The 13,629-nt window shown below is 36.0% G+C and overlaps 1 protein-coding gene across 2 annotated transcripts in view; it reads right to left on the bottom strand.

The window, feature by feature from the left end:
* LOC126161505 (pre-mRNA-processing factor 17) overlaps positions 1-13,629 on the bottom strand; it is a 73,055-nt gene that overhangs the window by 6,114 nt on the left and 53,312 nt on the right. For both annotated transcript variants that reach the window (XM_049917408.1, XM_049917409.1), the window contains 3 exons: positions 13,168-13,322; positions 9,406-9,539; positions 5,036-5,257 (listed from right to left, as the gene is read on the bottom strand). In XM_049917408.1, coding sequence (XP_049773365.1) covers positions 5,036-5,257; positions 9,406-9,539; positions 13,168-13,322 — 511 coding nt within the window. The remainder of the gene's footprint in view (positions 1-5,035; positions 5,258-9,405; positions 9,540-13,167; positions 13,323-13,629) is intronic.

Raw genomic sequence — 13,629 nt, 5'->3', positions numbered from 1 at the left:
CTCTGCAAGAACCAACTATCAAGGGACCCCCCCCCCCCCCTCCCTCCCCGAGATTTAATGGTGAGATGGACCAGTGGACAGTCCCTCAAAAACTGAGCACAGATCAAGCATGGAAACAGGAAGAGGGTGTACTGAACTATGAAAAAAGAAGCAAAATAGAAACAGTGAATGGTCCAAGCTCAAGATGTGCCAATCAAGCAATTTGGAAGGGGCCTCAAAGTCATGGTTATGTAGTCACACTGTTGGACTGCAAAGCAAAAGATCCGTGTTCAAATCTATCTCATGACTGCAAAATTATGAACTGTCCGTCCATTCATTGACGTCTCCGTTCTCTTTCTGTAGTCTTGGCAACTGTCAAATTATACACTGGTTGTAGAATAAGAGTCATATGGTAATAATATATTACCGTCACAAGTAAGTGGATGAATAGTGAGAGCACGCGAGATGCTGCACAGACCTTTCACAGAAATGTAAACAACAAATAAACAGGTGTGAACTATGTTACAACAAACGAATTAAAGAGGCAAAACTTCCAAAATAGAACTCAAGAGTCACAACATGTGGCACTTATGTCGAACAAATAGGAGGTATGTATGTCTGGAGGCTCATCGCCTTGTAATCATGGAATCCCAGTGTCGAGTACAGGTAAAAACATACAAAATCTCGGAATAAACTTTCATTACAGATCCAGTTCTTGTACCTCTCTGTTGCAAACAGACGTTACACCATTACACAGGCATTTCATAACTTTGTAAAAAGAGAGAAAGAGAGAGAGAGAGAGAGAGAGAGAGAGAACATGGATCTCTCGCTTTGCAGTCCAACACCATGACCACATAACTATGATGCCACGGCTCTCCCAATTCACTAGATGTTGCTCATCTTGAGCTTGGACTATTCACTGTTTCTATTTTGCTTCTTCCTGTTTTCGTGCTTGATCTGTGTTCAGTTTTTGACAGGCTATCCACTGGGCCATCTCACCACTAAATCTGAGGGCGGTGCTGTGGGAGTTTCCCTTGTAAATAGTGTTGCGCAGTTTCCTTTGTGAAACACGTTTACATATAAGGATTCATCATCAGACAGTGAAACTACAGAAATGTAATTGCCAAAAAAAGAGACAAAAGTTGAAAACTAAGCTCCATAGTGGATGGAGTAAAGTTGACTTGTTTCTTAAAAATGTAAATATGATCATAACGGCCACTGTACTGTGCGTCCTTCATATTGCAGTGTTTCCCATGGAGTCGAAAGCGACATTAAAAAACATGCAAACATTGCAACACGCAGAACTTATATACAACAGTTGGCCTCAAAAGTGTAGATGGAAGTAAGTTCTTTTTTTTACCTCTCATAGAAGAGTAGAAGAAAAAACAGTAATAGCTGCAGAAGCATCCTTTGTGTATCACTTAGTTAAACACAGTCATTGTTATGTTTCTGTGGACTGCTGCAGCAGTTTGTCCCCGCAATTGTTCCCTGATTCAAAAATATCTGACAAGTATTCTTGTGGATGCACAAAGGAAATGGAAATGATTTTGTCAGCTGTTTATTATTCTGTATCTCCAGATGCATCCAACAAAGAACACATTGAAACATTTCCACTGGCAGTACTTTATTTTTCTCATAAAGAAAGTTTATGTACAAAAATTATCTTATTTTATAGCAGTGATAGTGAAACTGCCGTATCCTGCTACTAGTGCATGTGAGTATGATTCTTTTGTCTTGTCACGTATGGAGTCATGAGAGACTTATTTCTGTTATTGTTCAGAGGTTTATGAATAAGTCGTACATTGTGTTACTAGTATCGGTTTCATGTGTTACTTGGTATTACAGAAACATCTGAATCAATTGCGGCAAGAATCAAAAGTGAGCTCATCAGAGCATCTTTACCACTGAACTATATAACAGTTTTTCTGTTGACAATGCCTCTGTTGATTTTGGAAAGAAGAAAAGTCTACATGTTGAGCTACGCTAAAAAAATCCAAATTTGTCTGCAATGACATATAACTGTCATCTCTTGAACAACGCCACCAAGCAAACAGCAAATGCACTTCAAATTGAGGTAGAAGCCACTCTTATGAAGATATATAACGAGTTCCATTTGCTTGGATGGACAATGAATGGCAGGAGGTTTTAAAACCTACCCACACACTCTCATTCTGGCCACTCTCATTCTGAACCAATCAAATTGTACTTTCCCTCGTACAGCACACACTAAAAATATACCGAGAGTTTTATGAAGATGAATTATCTTTGGCATATCTGGGCTTTATAATTAAATTGGTGGTTATTTTCCATCACTGAACATAAAATTCAATCTGATGATGCACTTATAACATACTTATTTGACCTTATGGACAACTTTAGAACTTCTTTGAAATAAAGAAAGGAAGATCAGTTTTATGGGTCTTTGACTTTCTCTGTCTTCTTGAAGTCCAGAACTGATGACCGTGTAAAGCATTCAAAACATAAGCAGCCAGTTATATGCATAATGGTATAGAGTATCTTGACAAATGATTTTACTTCGAAGAGGAATTCACAGAACTATTTTTCAATATGAACTTCATGTAGACGAGGATTTGATATCCGAAGAATGTGTGCAATTAAACATCTTTCTCAAGGAACAAGAGGGGAACTTTTTTACGCTTACGTCTTATGATAAGTGGGTGAGATTTTTTCACTGTTACGAAAACCGTGAAAACCTATTCAAAGTTGTCTGGATCTGTGTTTTCTATACCTCATTCCAAAGTTGCCCAGAAATAATTTTTGAACTTCATAAGAACACTTGGCGAGCTGAGAGAAACCGTTCGTCAATAACTACACCAGAAACTGAATTCATAGTGAAGATTAATTACTCATTTAAATGACTGTAGTTTTATTGTTTTCTTGATGGGGAATGATGATGATGTTTGGTTTGTGGGGGGTGCCCAACTGTTCGGTTATCAGCACCCTACAAATTCCCAACCTTTTCTTAGTTCAATCTTGCCACGTGCATGAATGATGATGAAATGATGAGGACAACAAAAACTTCTTGATGGGGAAGGAGGGAAGGTCCTACTAAGGAGGTTGAAAACTGAGCAGATAGATCAATATGGTGAAATACAGTGCTTTGTTAGATTGTATTTTGAATTTTAGGCCTATGTGTGTTTTGTCTATGTTTCATTAAAAAAATCCCAATTTGGTTCACAAAAAAACTTGGTAAATCTGCTTGGCACCTGGTTCAACAGGCATAATAACCTGAAGCAAGAAATTCATCAAAGTATTGTCAATGTGTTAAAATTTGTTTCAGTCCCAACAGTCCCCACAGCACCATGTGAAAGGCTATGTAACAACAGTAATCATCAAAGACATTTACTTATGGAGGCAGGTTGGTATCAATGATTTATTTATAACAGTTTCCATAAACTTGTCATTTCTATATATAATAGTTTGTGATGAGAGCAGAGCAACATACCAAGGAATAAACTTGTAATATCCATATTAAGCACAATAAATAATAATTTATGGAGAGCATGTATTCATAAAAGTTAATTCTTAATCAGGAAAGAGAGAGAGACAGACAGAAAGACAGAGAGAGACCTCAGAAAAAAATCAAGTCATTATGTTCCCAATACAGCAATCAAAAATTTTAAGCAGCCAAAAATAAACAACCACTAAAACATCTAAAATTTAGAAACATTATTAGTTCACTAAAAATGTAAGTTCACATCATATGAAGTCAAATATTTGATGTATTACTTGCTGATGAAAATTATCCACTGCCTGAAATTTGCACTGGTGAACCCCTTAATAAGACACAGCAAGTGCTATATATTAATGATAATCCACCTAGATAATGTAATAGTGATAACATGTTTTTAGTAGTTACGTACTCTAGAATATCTCAATGATGGTAGTAGTAATAGTGTACTTGTAGTTGTAGTAGTAGTAGTAGTAGTAGTAGTAGTATTATGCGGAGACTTTAACATAGTAGTTTTAGATTTTGATGTGGGGGACGGCATGCTTTGAACTATGATTGCATAAGATACCAGTAGAGGTCAGGCCTAAATTACCATGTTTACAACACTGTCAACTTCAGCAAACAATTGCACTGAAGCCAGAGCAATTTGTGTGTTCCACTTTTCTTTGTGTTGTACATTGCTTGTTGTTTTCTTTGGTTATTTTGAAATGACTGAAGAGATCACTTGTAGTCTGTGATGGGGTTAAAGTATGACTGTCACAACACCAAAAGTGATCAGCAATCCCTATGACCATTATGACAGCTCTGCTTTTGCAGGAGCACAGAACACTGATGTAGACTACCAACCAAGTCAGACAGAGGCACAGCTTGATGCCCCGCTCTGCTTGTAGTAGTAGTAGTCTTTGTTGTTGTTTTTATTGCTGCTGCTGCTGCTGCTGCAATCAGAGTAATAGTAGTACACATAATAATATACTTAGAAATTCATCATTCAGATTTAAGAATTCTTCTTGCCCTGTTTGATAATACCAAAGAGTGCTAGCCATGACATTTTGCTAGAAAATCTACAGTTTTAATAGAATTCATTACTAGTCACTGTTTTGTGTCTGATTTAGCCATTTTCAGAAAAATAAACAGTATTACACATCCCCCAGGCTGTGGCTAAGCCATGTCTCTGCAATATCCTTTCTTTCAGGAGTGCTAGTTCTGCAAGGTTCGCAGGAGAGCTTCTGTAAAGTTTGGAAGGTAGGAGACGAGGTACTGGCAGAAGTAAAGCTGTGAGTACCGGGCATGAGTCGTGCTTCGGTAGCTCAGATGGTAGAGCACTTGCCCGCGAAAGGCAAAGGTCCCTAGTTCGAGTCTCGGTCGGGCACACAGTTTTAATCTGCCAGGAAGTTTCATATCAGCGCACACTCCACTGCAGAGTTAAAATCTCATTCTGGAGTATTACATTACACAGCTCCATCTTCTTCCAATGTTTAATTTAGCACTTACATACCCATTCTGTTTCCCCAAAAACTGAACTTCCTCACTATAATTTACAGTGCACACTGTTCATTACAAAAAGCTTCACATCTTCTATCATACCTCATATCTGGAGAGAAGTCCAAAGTGCATGCATAACCAGCAACCATATGACCACTGAATGTCTTTTTCCTGTTCATCTTGAAACGGTTCAGAGATGAGAATATTACAATTTTGTTGTCCATACTCTGACAGGCCAACCACTTTTGGTTGGGTGATGGTGTGACAGCAGGCATGGAATGCATTGTGGGATCAGCAATATACTTCATGTCAACTGGGATATCCCTAGAAAAAATGCCAAGACACAATTTACGATTAAATTCATTTGCTTGTGCACAATCAATTACACATAATGACAAACTATTATGTAAAGTATTGAAAATGAATGTACGACAAATAAAATTTTCACCAGAAACAGGCAACATCACTATTCTGTAGTAATACGAGCTTTGAGACACTGTCACAATTACACCCGTTTCTTCATCACAATTACACCCATTTCTCCCTTCTAAAACTAACTGCCAAAGCATACTAGATATAGAGAAGCTTTAACCCTTTCACTGCTATGGACATGTATATACATCCTGCTAGGCCATCTCCCTGGTGTTGTGGAGATGTATAAATGCTCTGTTTGGATTTTCCAACAGTGCTAAGGACATCTGAATGCATCTCGAGTTGCTAATCTCTCACTGCTGTGAACAAGTTACTTCCATATCTCAGCGAATAAAAAAGTTTTGAGTATTTATCATACAACACATCTGCCTCATTGTGCACCATCATTTGCTTGTTGCACGTGACCATCCTTTGGATATAAAACCCAATAACTCATAAAGGAAACGAGATATTCTTCTGCTCTCAGTTTTACATAAAATGTCTATATCTTATCTGCATTTCACTTACTGCAATGAAGGGGTAAAATCATCTGTAAGCAAAAAGTTTACACAATGCATTTTCACCTTTGCAAATTCTTTGAAATTTCATGTAATATTTTACTTAATTTAATGTAGTGCGGCAAATATGATGGATAATGAAAAGAAATTTGGTTCTTTGCAGAGTGAAGATATCAGACTGTAAGATGAGGAAAAATGTTTTCACTTAATAGTTTTCTGAAAATCAGGCAATAAGTGTTTCATATCGACTGGAATCCCATCTCTCAGCACAGACACCAGCATTTACCAAGCTGTACAGTCATAACAAAAGCTGCCTCAGTAAGGGATTCATGTCTGTTGCAGCAAAAGTGTGAAGCAGTACTAAAGCAAGAAGAAAATTTCTCGACCTGACAGTGAATTTTTTTTTTTTTTTTTTTTTTACATAAAAATGTTATTTTCTTTATGTATTCGCATCTTAGGCCTGTTAATTTTGTCTAGCGAGTAGATTCCTGCTTTGAAGGGTCATTCTATATGGTTTACATAATTCTCCCTCTATGGTTGCTTTGATCTATTCAATGGACTCACACATTTTACAACAACAAATGTTGAATTAGGTTGAAATCAGGAGATGGCAGAGCTAAGTACACTTTCTTTCTCCCTCCACCACCCTGCCCCCTCCCAATCCAGGCCTCTACTTCAACAGTTTTCATATATTTGGTCAAGAATATTTGCTTGCTATTCATCAGTTATGGTTTCCCTGTTTGGTCAATCAACAAGAAAAATATCTTTTGTATGTCAAGCAAGCTTCTGATGTGGCTATCGCATCAGCTGTTTCATGCAGCTTTAGCCACCGATTATTGGTACTATATTGTGTGCTTCCTTGATGTGATGACCTATAGCTGTAATATAGGCTCACTTGGACCTCATTCAAAAGGATTGTGGCTACATTTGAATTCACCCATCCATTTCTTAACCCTTTAACTGCTCTGGACATGTTAATGCACATGCCTTTGTACCTGTCCCTGTGTGCTCTGAACATGTTTACACGCGCCACCAGTCCTTCTACCTGATACTCGCGTAGACACGTTCAGAGTACCAGGTAGAAGGACTGGTAGCACACGTAAACACGTTCAGAGCACACGGGGACAGGTACAAAGGCGCGCATGTTAACACGTCCAGAGCAGTTAAAGGGTTAAATGTTGAAAAAGATAGACCTGATTCCTCCTAGACCTTCACCAACTTTGGATTTCTACACCTTACAAATCAATGACAACAAACAATTTTATGGTGACAGAGTATTCCAGTTTATCTATTTGAATGAAGCACATGTGAAACTAATTCCTTAGGAGCTGTACAAACAAAACTATTACACTAGTCGGCACTTAGTTTATGCTACTGTGTGACGTATCAAACTGATTTGAATAAGTTCATTGATATCAATATTAATCTGTAACAGAGAACAAAAGTTTTCTGCTTGCCATAGTATAGTTTCATTCATCACAATAATGAGGCATTACACAAACACTAAATGCCAAGATAACTTGATTTTATTAAGAGCATCAATAAGAGTGTTTCCTAAACCCTAATAACATTCAAATATCCATTAAAAAATTAAAAGCATGACAACAAATAACACATACTGGTCAGCAATGAGAAAATAACACTAGTGTCCAAAACTTAAGCACACTCAGGAAGGAGGAAAACGGAAAGTAAAAGAAAGTGATCAGTCGCAATCACTGTACATGATCTTTACAGTTTCCTCTCAAATTGGAACTGTACTTTCCATTTGCAGAAAAGATGTACTCCCTTCTTCAAATAGGCGTGTGACTGAAAGGTAATAAGAATCTGTGCGTTCAAGCCATAATGACTGTGACTGACTTTGTTTCAAGCAGAGTGTAACCTTTGGCTTATTGAATTCATTGTAGAAACCTGCTTGTATAGTGTAACATGCAGCACACTAGGTTGAAAGGCAGGAAGGTGAGCCAGACCCAGATCAAATCCACACAGCAAATGTGGCCTGGTATACCGAGCAGCCTGGGTGTGGATTTTTAGGAATTTCTCACGCATGTTTAGGAACACAGAACGTATTTCATATGCTTCACAGATAGTTAGCATGACTCACCTTCCTTAGGTTATCTTAATGACTGTGATGTCAGAAAGGGCACATAGCTAATAATAAAATAAAATTTGTCAAATCCTGAAAAAGTGGACCTACTAGATTGGACAGGAATAAAGATTGAATTTGTTATAGACACAATACTCATATAGTTAAGTAACGGTTCTTGAGCTGGCAAGAACTTGAGAAGAGATCAATTTGTCTGTATGTTTCTTGTAACTCCTACTGAAATAAAATGGAAAACCATAATTTTCTAATTGAATAAAGTCATAAATGAATTTTTTGTGACCATTTTCTAAAATTTATTGTAAAGAAGGTAAACATTTAAATTGATCAACATTATTTAGGCAATGATGCTCTTTTCTTTGGAACTTTTTGTTTATTTAATACTGGTACTGAAAGTTCCTGCAATGTTTGAAGCAAAAGCCAGCCAGTAAATGGTGTGATAGGAATATATATGTATTGAAAAGTGTAAAAGCTAAATTAAGATTGTACAGTATACTATTATGGTCCTTTTTTTGCTTACATCAGAGAAAAAATTATAGGTACGGGATATGATGGACAAGCAAAGGTAAAAATAATTAATAGAGACTTATCTCAAATAACAGTATCTTAAACAAATGGCCTTCTTATCAGCAGTGCTAGCAACAAAGAGACGATGGGTTGAACCGTACCCCATTCACTACAGTGCACAGATGAGCTCATTTATTGTGGAGTCAGCAACATTAAAATTGGAACATGAATCACTGGAGGAATGTATTTTTCAGTTTAAAAAAACGATTCTCATCATACATTAAAGTGGAATGAACATCATAGCAATTATAATCTCTGGAACATCATACAATGAGACTACTTCAGCGGTGGTGCAGTGCTAGTGTAGTGCATGCTGGATACATACAGTATATGGCACTTTACACCTTCATTAGTTGTCAGAGGAATATTGTACTGGAATGAGGTATTATATTTCCAAGGTGCACCTGACTTACACTTACTGTTCTTGGTAGGGAGAAAAGCCACAAAATATACTGGCTGATGGTTTTTCTGGATTTGGCTCTGAATCCTGCGCAACACCAGGAGAAAGAACTGCCACTACTTCCATACCTCCACAGTGCCACTCTTTTTCAGCAATGAAATTGAATGCCAATGATGCTTTGTACCATTTCACAAAGAACACACCATATTTCTTATAGGCATGCTCATCACCTATTAACTGTTTTGGAGTTGTGCAAAAGACTTTCTAGGTTTGCCACTTTTTGTTAAGTGTGTACCCTTGGTCTTCTGATGCAATATTTTAGACACTGTCGTATGCTAAACCACCTGTGATTAAGCTTTCTCTCGTACTGCAAACCTTCTCATGCCCTGTTCAGGAAATAGGCTCTCATTTCATAAATATTGTTAACTTTTGACCACTAGAATAATTGTATAAAAAAAAAATTCTGTCAACTTACCACTCCCACACTCTCAAACTTTTGTCATCAGATGTCGTAACAAATCGTCGATTCTCGTCCACAAATGTTATAGTATTTACAGCACCCAGATGCCTGTCATATTCTTGAACTATTTCACCTGAACGAATATCCCACTGAAATAAAATGGAAAACCATACATTACTAAATGAATAAAATAGTCAATGAATTTGTAATGATCATATCACATAGTTTATCACAAAGCAGGTAAAAATTTTAATGGATCAATAATATTTAGGCAATGATGTGCTTCTCTTTGGAACTTCCTAAATAGTAGTTCTGCCAAGTCCCTGCAATCGACAAGTCCCTACAATCTTTTCAGTGAAAGCCAATAAATATTATGGTGTGACAGGAAGATATATGTACTGATTAGATTAGATTAGATTAGATTAGATTAATACTAGTTCCATGGGTCATGAATATGATATTTCGTAATTATGTGGAACGAGTCAAATTTTCCAATATATGACATAATTAAGTTAATTTAACAACATACTTAAGTTAATATAACAACTTTTTCATTTTTTTGTGTTTTTTATTTTTTTATTTTTTAAATATATATTTTTTTTAATTTATATCTAAAAATTCCTCTATGGAGTAGAAGGAGTTGTCATTCAGAAATTCTTTTAATTTCTTCTTAAATACTTGTTGGTTATCTGTCAGACTTTTGATACTATTTGGTAAGTGACCAAAGACTTTAGTGCCAGTATAATTCACCCCTTTCTGTGCCAAAGTTAGATTTAATCTTGAATAGTGAAGATCATTCTTTCTCCTAGTATTGTAGTTATGCACACTGCTATTACTTTTGAATTGGGTTTGGTTGTTAATAACAAATTTCATAAGAGAGTATATATACTGAGAAGCTACTGTGAATATCCCTAGATCCTTAAATAAATGTCTGCAGGATGATCTTGGGTGGACTCCAGCTATTATTCTGATTACACGCTTTTGTGCAATAAATACTTTATTCCTCAGTGATGAATTACCCCAAAATATGATCCCATATGAAAGCAACGAGTGAAAATAGGCGTAGTAAGCTAATTTACTAAGATGTTTATCACCAAAATTTGCAATGACCATTATTGCATAAGTAGGTGAACTCAAACATTTCAGCAGATCATCAATGTGTTTCTTCCAATTTAATCTCTCATCAATGGACACACCTAAAAATTTGGAATATTCTACCTTAGCTATATGCTTCTGATTAAGGTCTATATTTATTAATGGCGTCATACCATTCACTGTACGGAACTGTATGTACTGTGTCTTATCAAAATTCAGTGAGAGTCCGTTTACAAGGAACCACTTAGTAATTTTCTGAAAGACAGTACTGACAATTTCATCAGTTAATTCTTGTTTGTCAGGTGTGATTACTATACTTGTATCATCAGCAAAGAGAACTAACTTTGCCTCTTCATGAATATAGAATGGCAAGTCATTAATATATATTAAGAACAACAAAGGACCCCAGACTGACCCTTGTGGAACTCCATTCTTGATAGTTCCCCAGTTTGAGGAATGTGCTGATCTTTGCACATTATGAGAACTACTTATTTCAACTTTCTGCACTCTTCCAGTTAGGTACGAATTAAACCATTTGTGCACTGTCCCACTCATGCCACAATACTTGAGCTTGTCTAGCAGAATTTCATGATTTACACAATCAAAAGCCTTTGAGAGATCACAAAAAATCCCAATGGGTGGTGTTCGGTTATTCAGATCATTCAAAATTTGATTAGTGAAAGCATATATGGCATTTTCTGTTGAAAAACCTTTCTGGAAACCAAACTGACATTTTGTTAGTACTTCATTGTTACAGATATGTGAAGCTACTCTTGAATACATTACTTTCTCAAAAATTTTAAATAAAGAAGGGAGATTGGACGGTAATTGTTGGCATCAGATCTATCCCCCTTTTTATGCAAAGGTATAAAAATAGCATATTTCAGTCTATCAGGGAAAATGCCCTGTTCCAGAGAGCTATTACACAGGTGGCTGAGAATCTTACTTATCTGTTGAGAACAAGCTTTTAGTATTTTGCTGGAAATGCCATCAATTCCATGTGAGTTTTTGCTTTTAAGCAAGTTTATTATTTTCCTAATTTCAGAGGCAGAAGTGGGTGAGATTTCAATTGCATCAAATTGCATAGGTATGGCCTCTTCCATTAACAGCCTAGCATCTTCTAATGAACACCTGGATCCTACTATATCCACAACATTTAGAAAATGATTATTAAAAATATTTTCAACTTCTGACTTTTTGTTCGTCAAGTTTTCATTCAATTTGATGGTAATACTGTCTTCCTGTGCTCTTGGTTGACCTGTTTCTCTTTTAATAATATTCCAAATTGTTTTAATTTTATTATCAGAGTTGCTGATTTCAGACATGATACACATACTTCTGGATTTTTTAATAACTTTTCTTAATATAACACAGTAGTTTTTATAATGTTTGATAGTTTCTGGGTCACTACTCTTTCTTGCTGTCAGATACATTTCCCTTTTCCGGTTACAAGATATTTTTATACCCTTAGTAAGCCATGGTTTGTTACAAGGTTTCGTACGAGAATATTTAACTATTTTCTTGGGGAAGCAGTTTCCAAATGCATTTACAAAAATGTCATGAAATAAATTATATTTTAAATTGGCATCAGGTTCACGGTACACCTCATCCCAGTCTAACTGCTGTAGGCTTTCCCTGAAATTTGCAATTGTTAAATCGTTGACTGAATGTACTACTTTGGAGGACTGTTTAGTATTGCTGAATGGAGCTATGTCATATATTGTAACTAGCTGTGCACCATGATCAGAAAGACCATTCTCAACAGGCTGAGCATTTATCTGGTTAAACTTATCTCGGTCTATAAAGAAGTTATCTATCAGTGAGCTGCTATCCTTTACCACCCGAGTAGGAAAATCAATAACGGGTGTCAAATTGAAAGAACCGAGTAATACCTCAAGGTCATTTTTCCTGTTACCCTCTTTCAGAGGCTAGAATATATCAATTAAATTACCGAAAATCAAAAAAGACGTTACAAGAATTAAGCCTATTCACAAATATATATAAGCAAGTTTCTGATTTAAAATTCCACTGTTTTTCTGAGATCTGTATTAAAACAATGAAGGTATACGCTATTTATTTTATATTTCACTCGATGGAATGAAAAAAAGGACAGTTAAGCGAGATACTTTAACTTTGATTCTCCAAAAACGTTACGAGAATTAGGCCTATAAACAAATGTATATAAGCAAGTTTCTGATATAAAGTTACGCTGTTTTTCTGAAATCTGTATTAAAATAATGAAGTTATACGCTATTTACGGTAGTTTACTTATTTGTTACCAAGAAATTAGTTAAATTACCGTGAAACAAGAAACAAACACGTTTACAAAATTTAAGCCTAAGTGCGACTTCGCGAAGTTACGATCTTTTCGTGTTTTCTGAAAAAATATGCAAAGAAAAGTCAAACCTTTAACGGCAAGACTAAATGATACACTAATGCATGTATTTAATTTGTTGTCGGCGTTAAACTAAATTATATTCCTGTCTAAATCACTTAACTTTCTGGAAATGGTTTCTGGCGTCACTTACTTGGCGGCCATCTTGGAACACACAAAGTGTGAAAGATAAGTTGAGATCACACAGGATACAATTATGGTCCTTCTTTTGACATATATTATAGGAACAGGATATGAAAATAATTAAAACAGTTAATAGAGACTTATCTCAAATAAAAGTATCTTACACAAATGATCTTCTTGTCAGAAGTGCCAGCAACGAAGAGATGTTGTTTATCATCATCTGGGTTGAACTTTGCGCAATATGGAATTTTCCGACTCGTAAAACGAGATATACATTTTCCTGATTCCGTATCCCACAGTTTAATGTAGCGATCATATGCTGGAAGATAAAACAGTGCAATTTAGTGTATGCAATTTTTCAAACACCTAACCTTCTCAGTTCAACAATAAAAATGACATAATAAAGACTGCTTGATTAATGCTATCATTTGAACATAAAAAGTTATGTACAGCCCCCAAATTCCCTCAATAAACAAACAAGAATATTGTAACGTAAACCCTCAACATAAGAATTAGTTCCTAACTTACAAGCACAAGAAATTAAATATATCTTTACCGAGGCAACTAAGACTTTGTACGTGACATATGCATTTCAAGTTGGCAGCGTAACAGGTTAACAAGTGAAG

The sequence above is a fragment of the Schistocerca cancellata genome, chromosome 2 (assembly GCF_023864275.1).
Source record: "Schistocerca cancellata isolate TAMUIC-IGC-003103 chromosome 2, iqSchCanc2.1, whole genome shotgun sequence".
NCBI lineage: Eukaryota > Metazoa > Arthropoda > Insecta > Orthoptera > Acrididae > Schistocerca > Schistocerca cancellata.
This window is presented reverse-complemented; position numbering and strand designations above follow the sequence as displayed.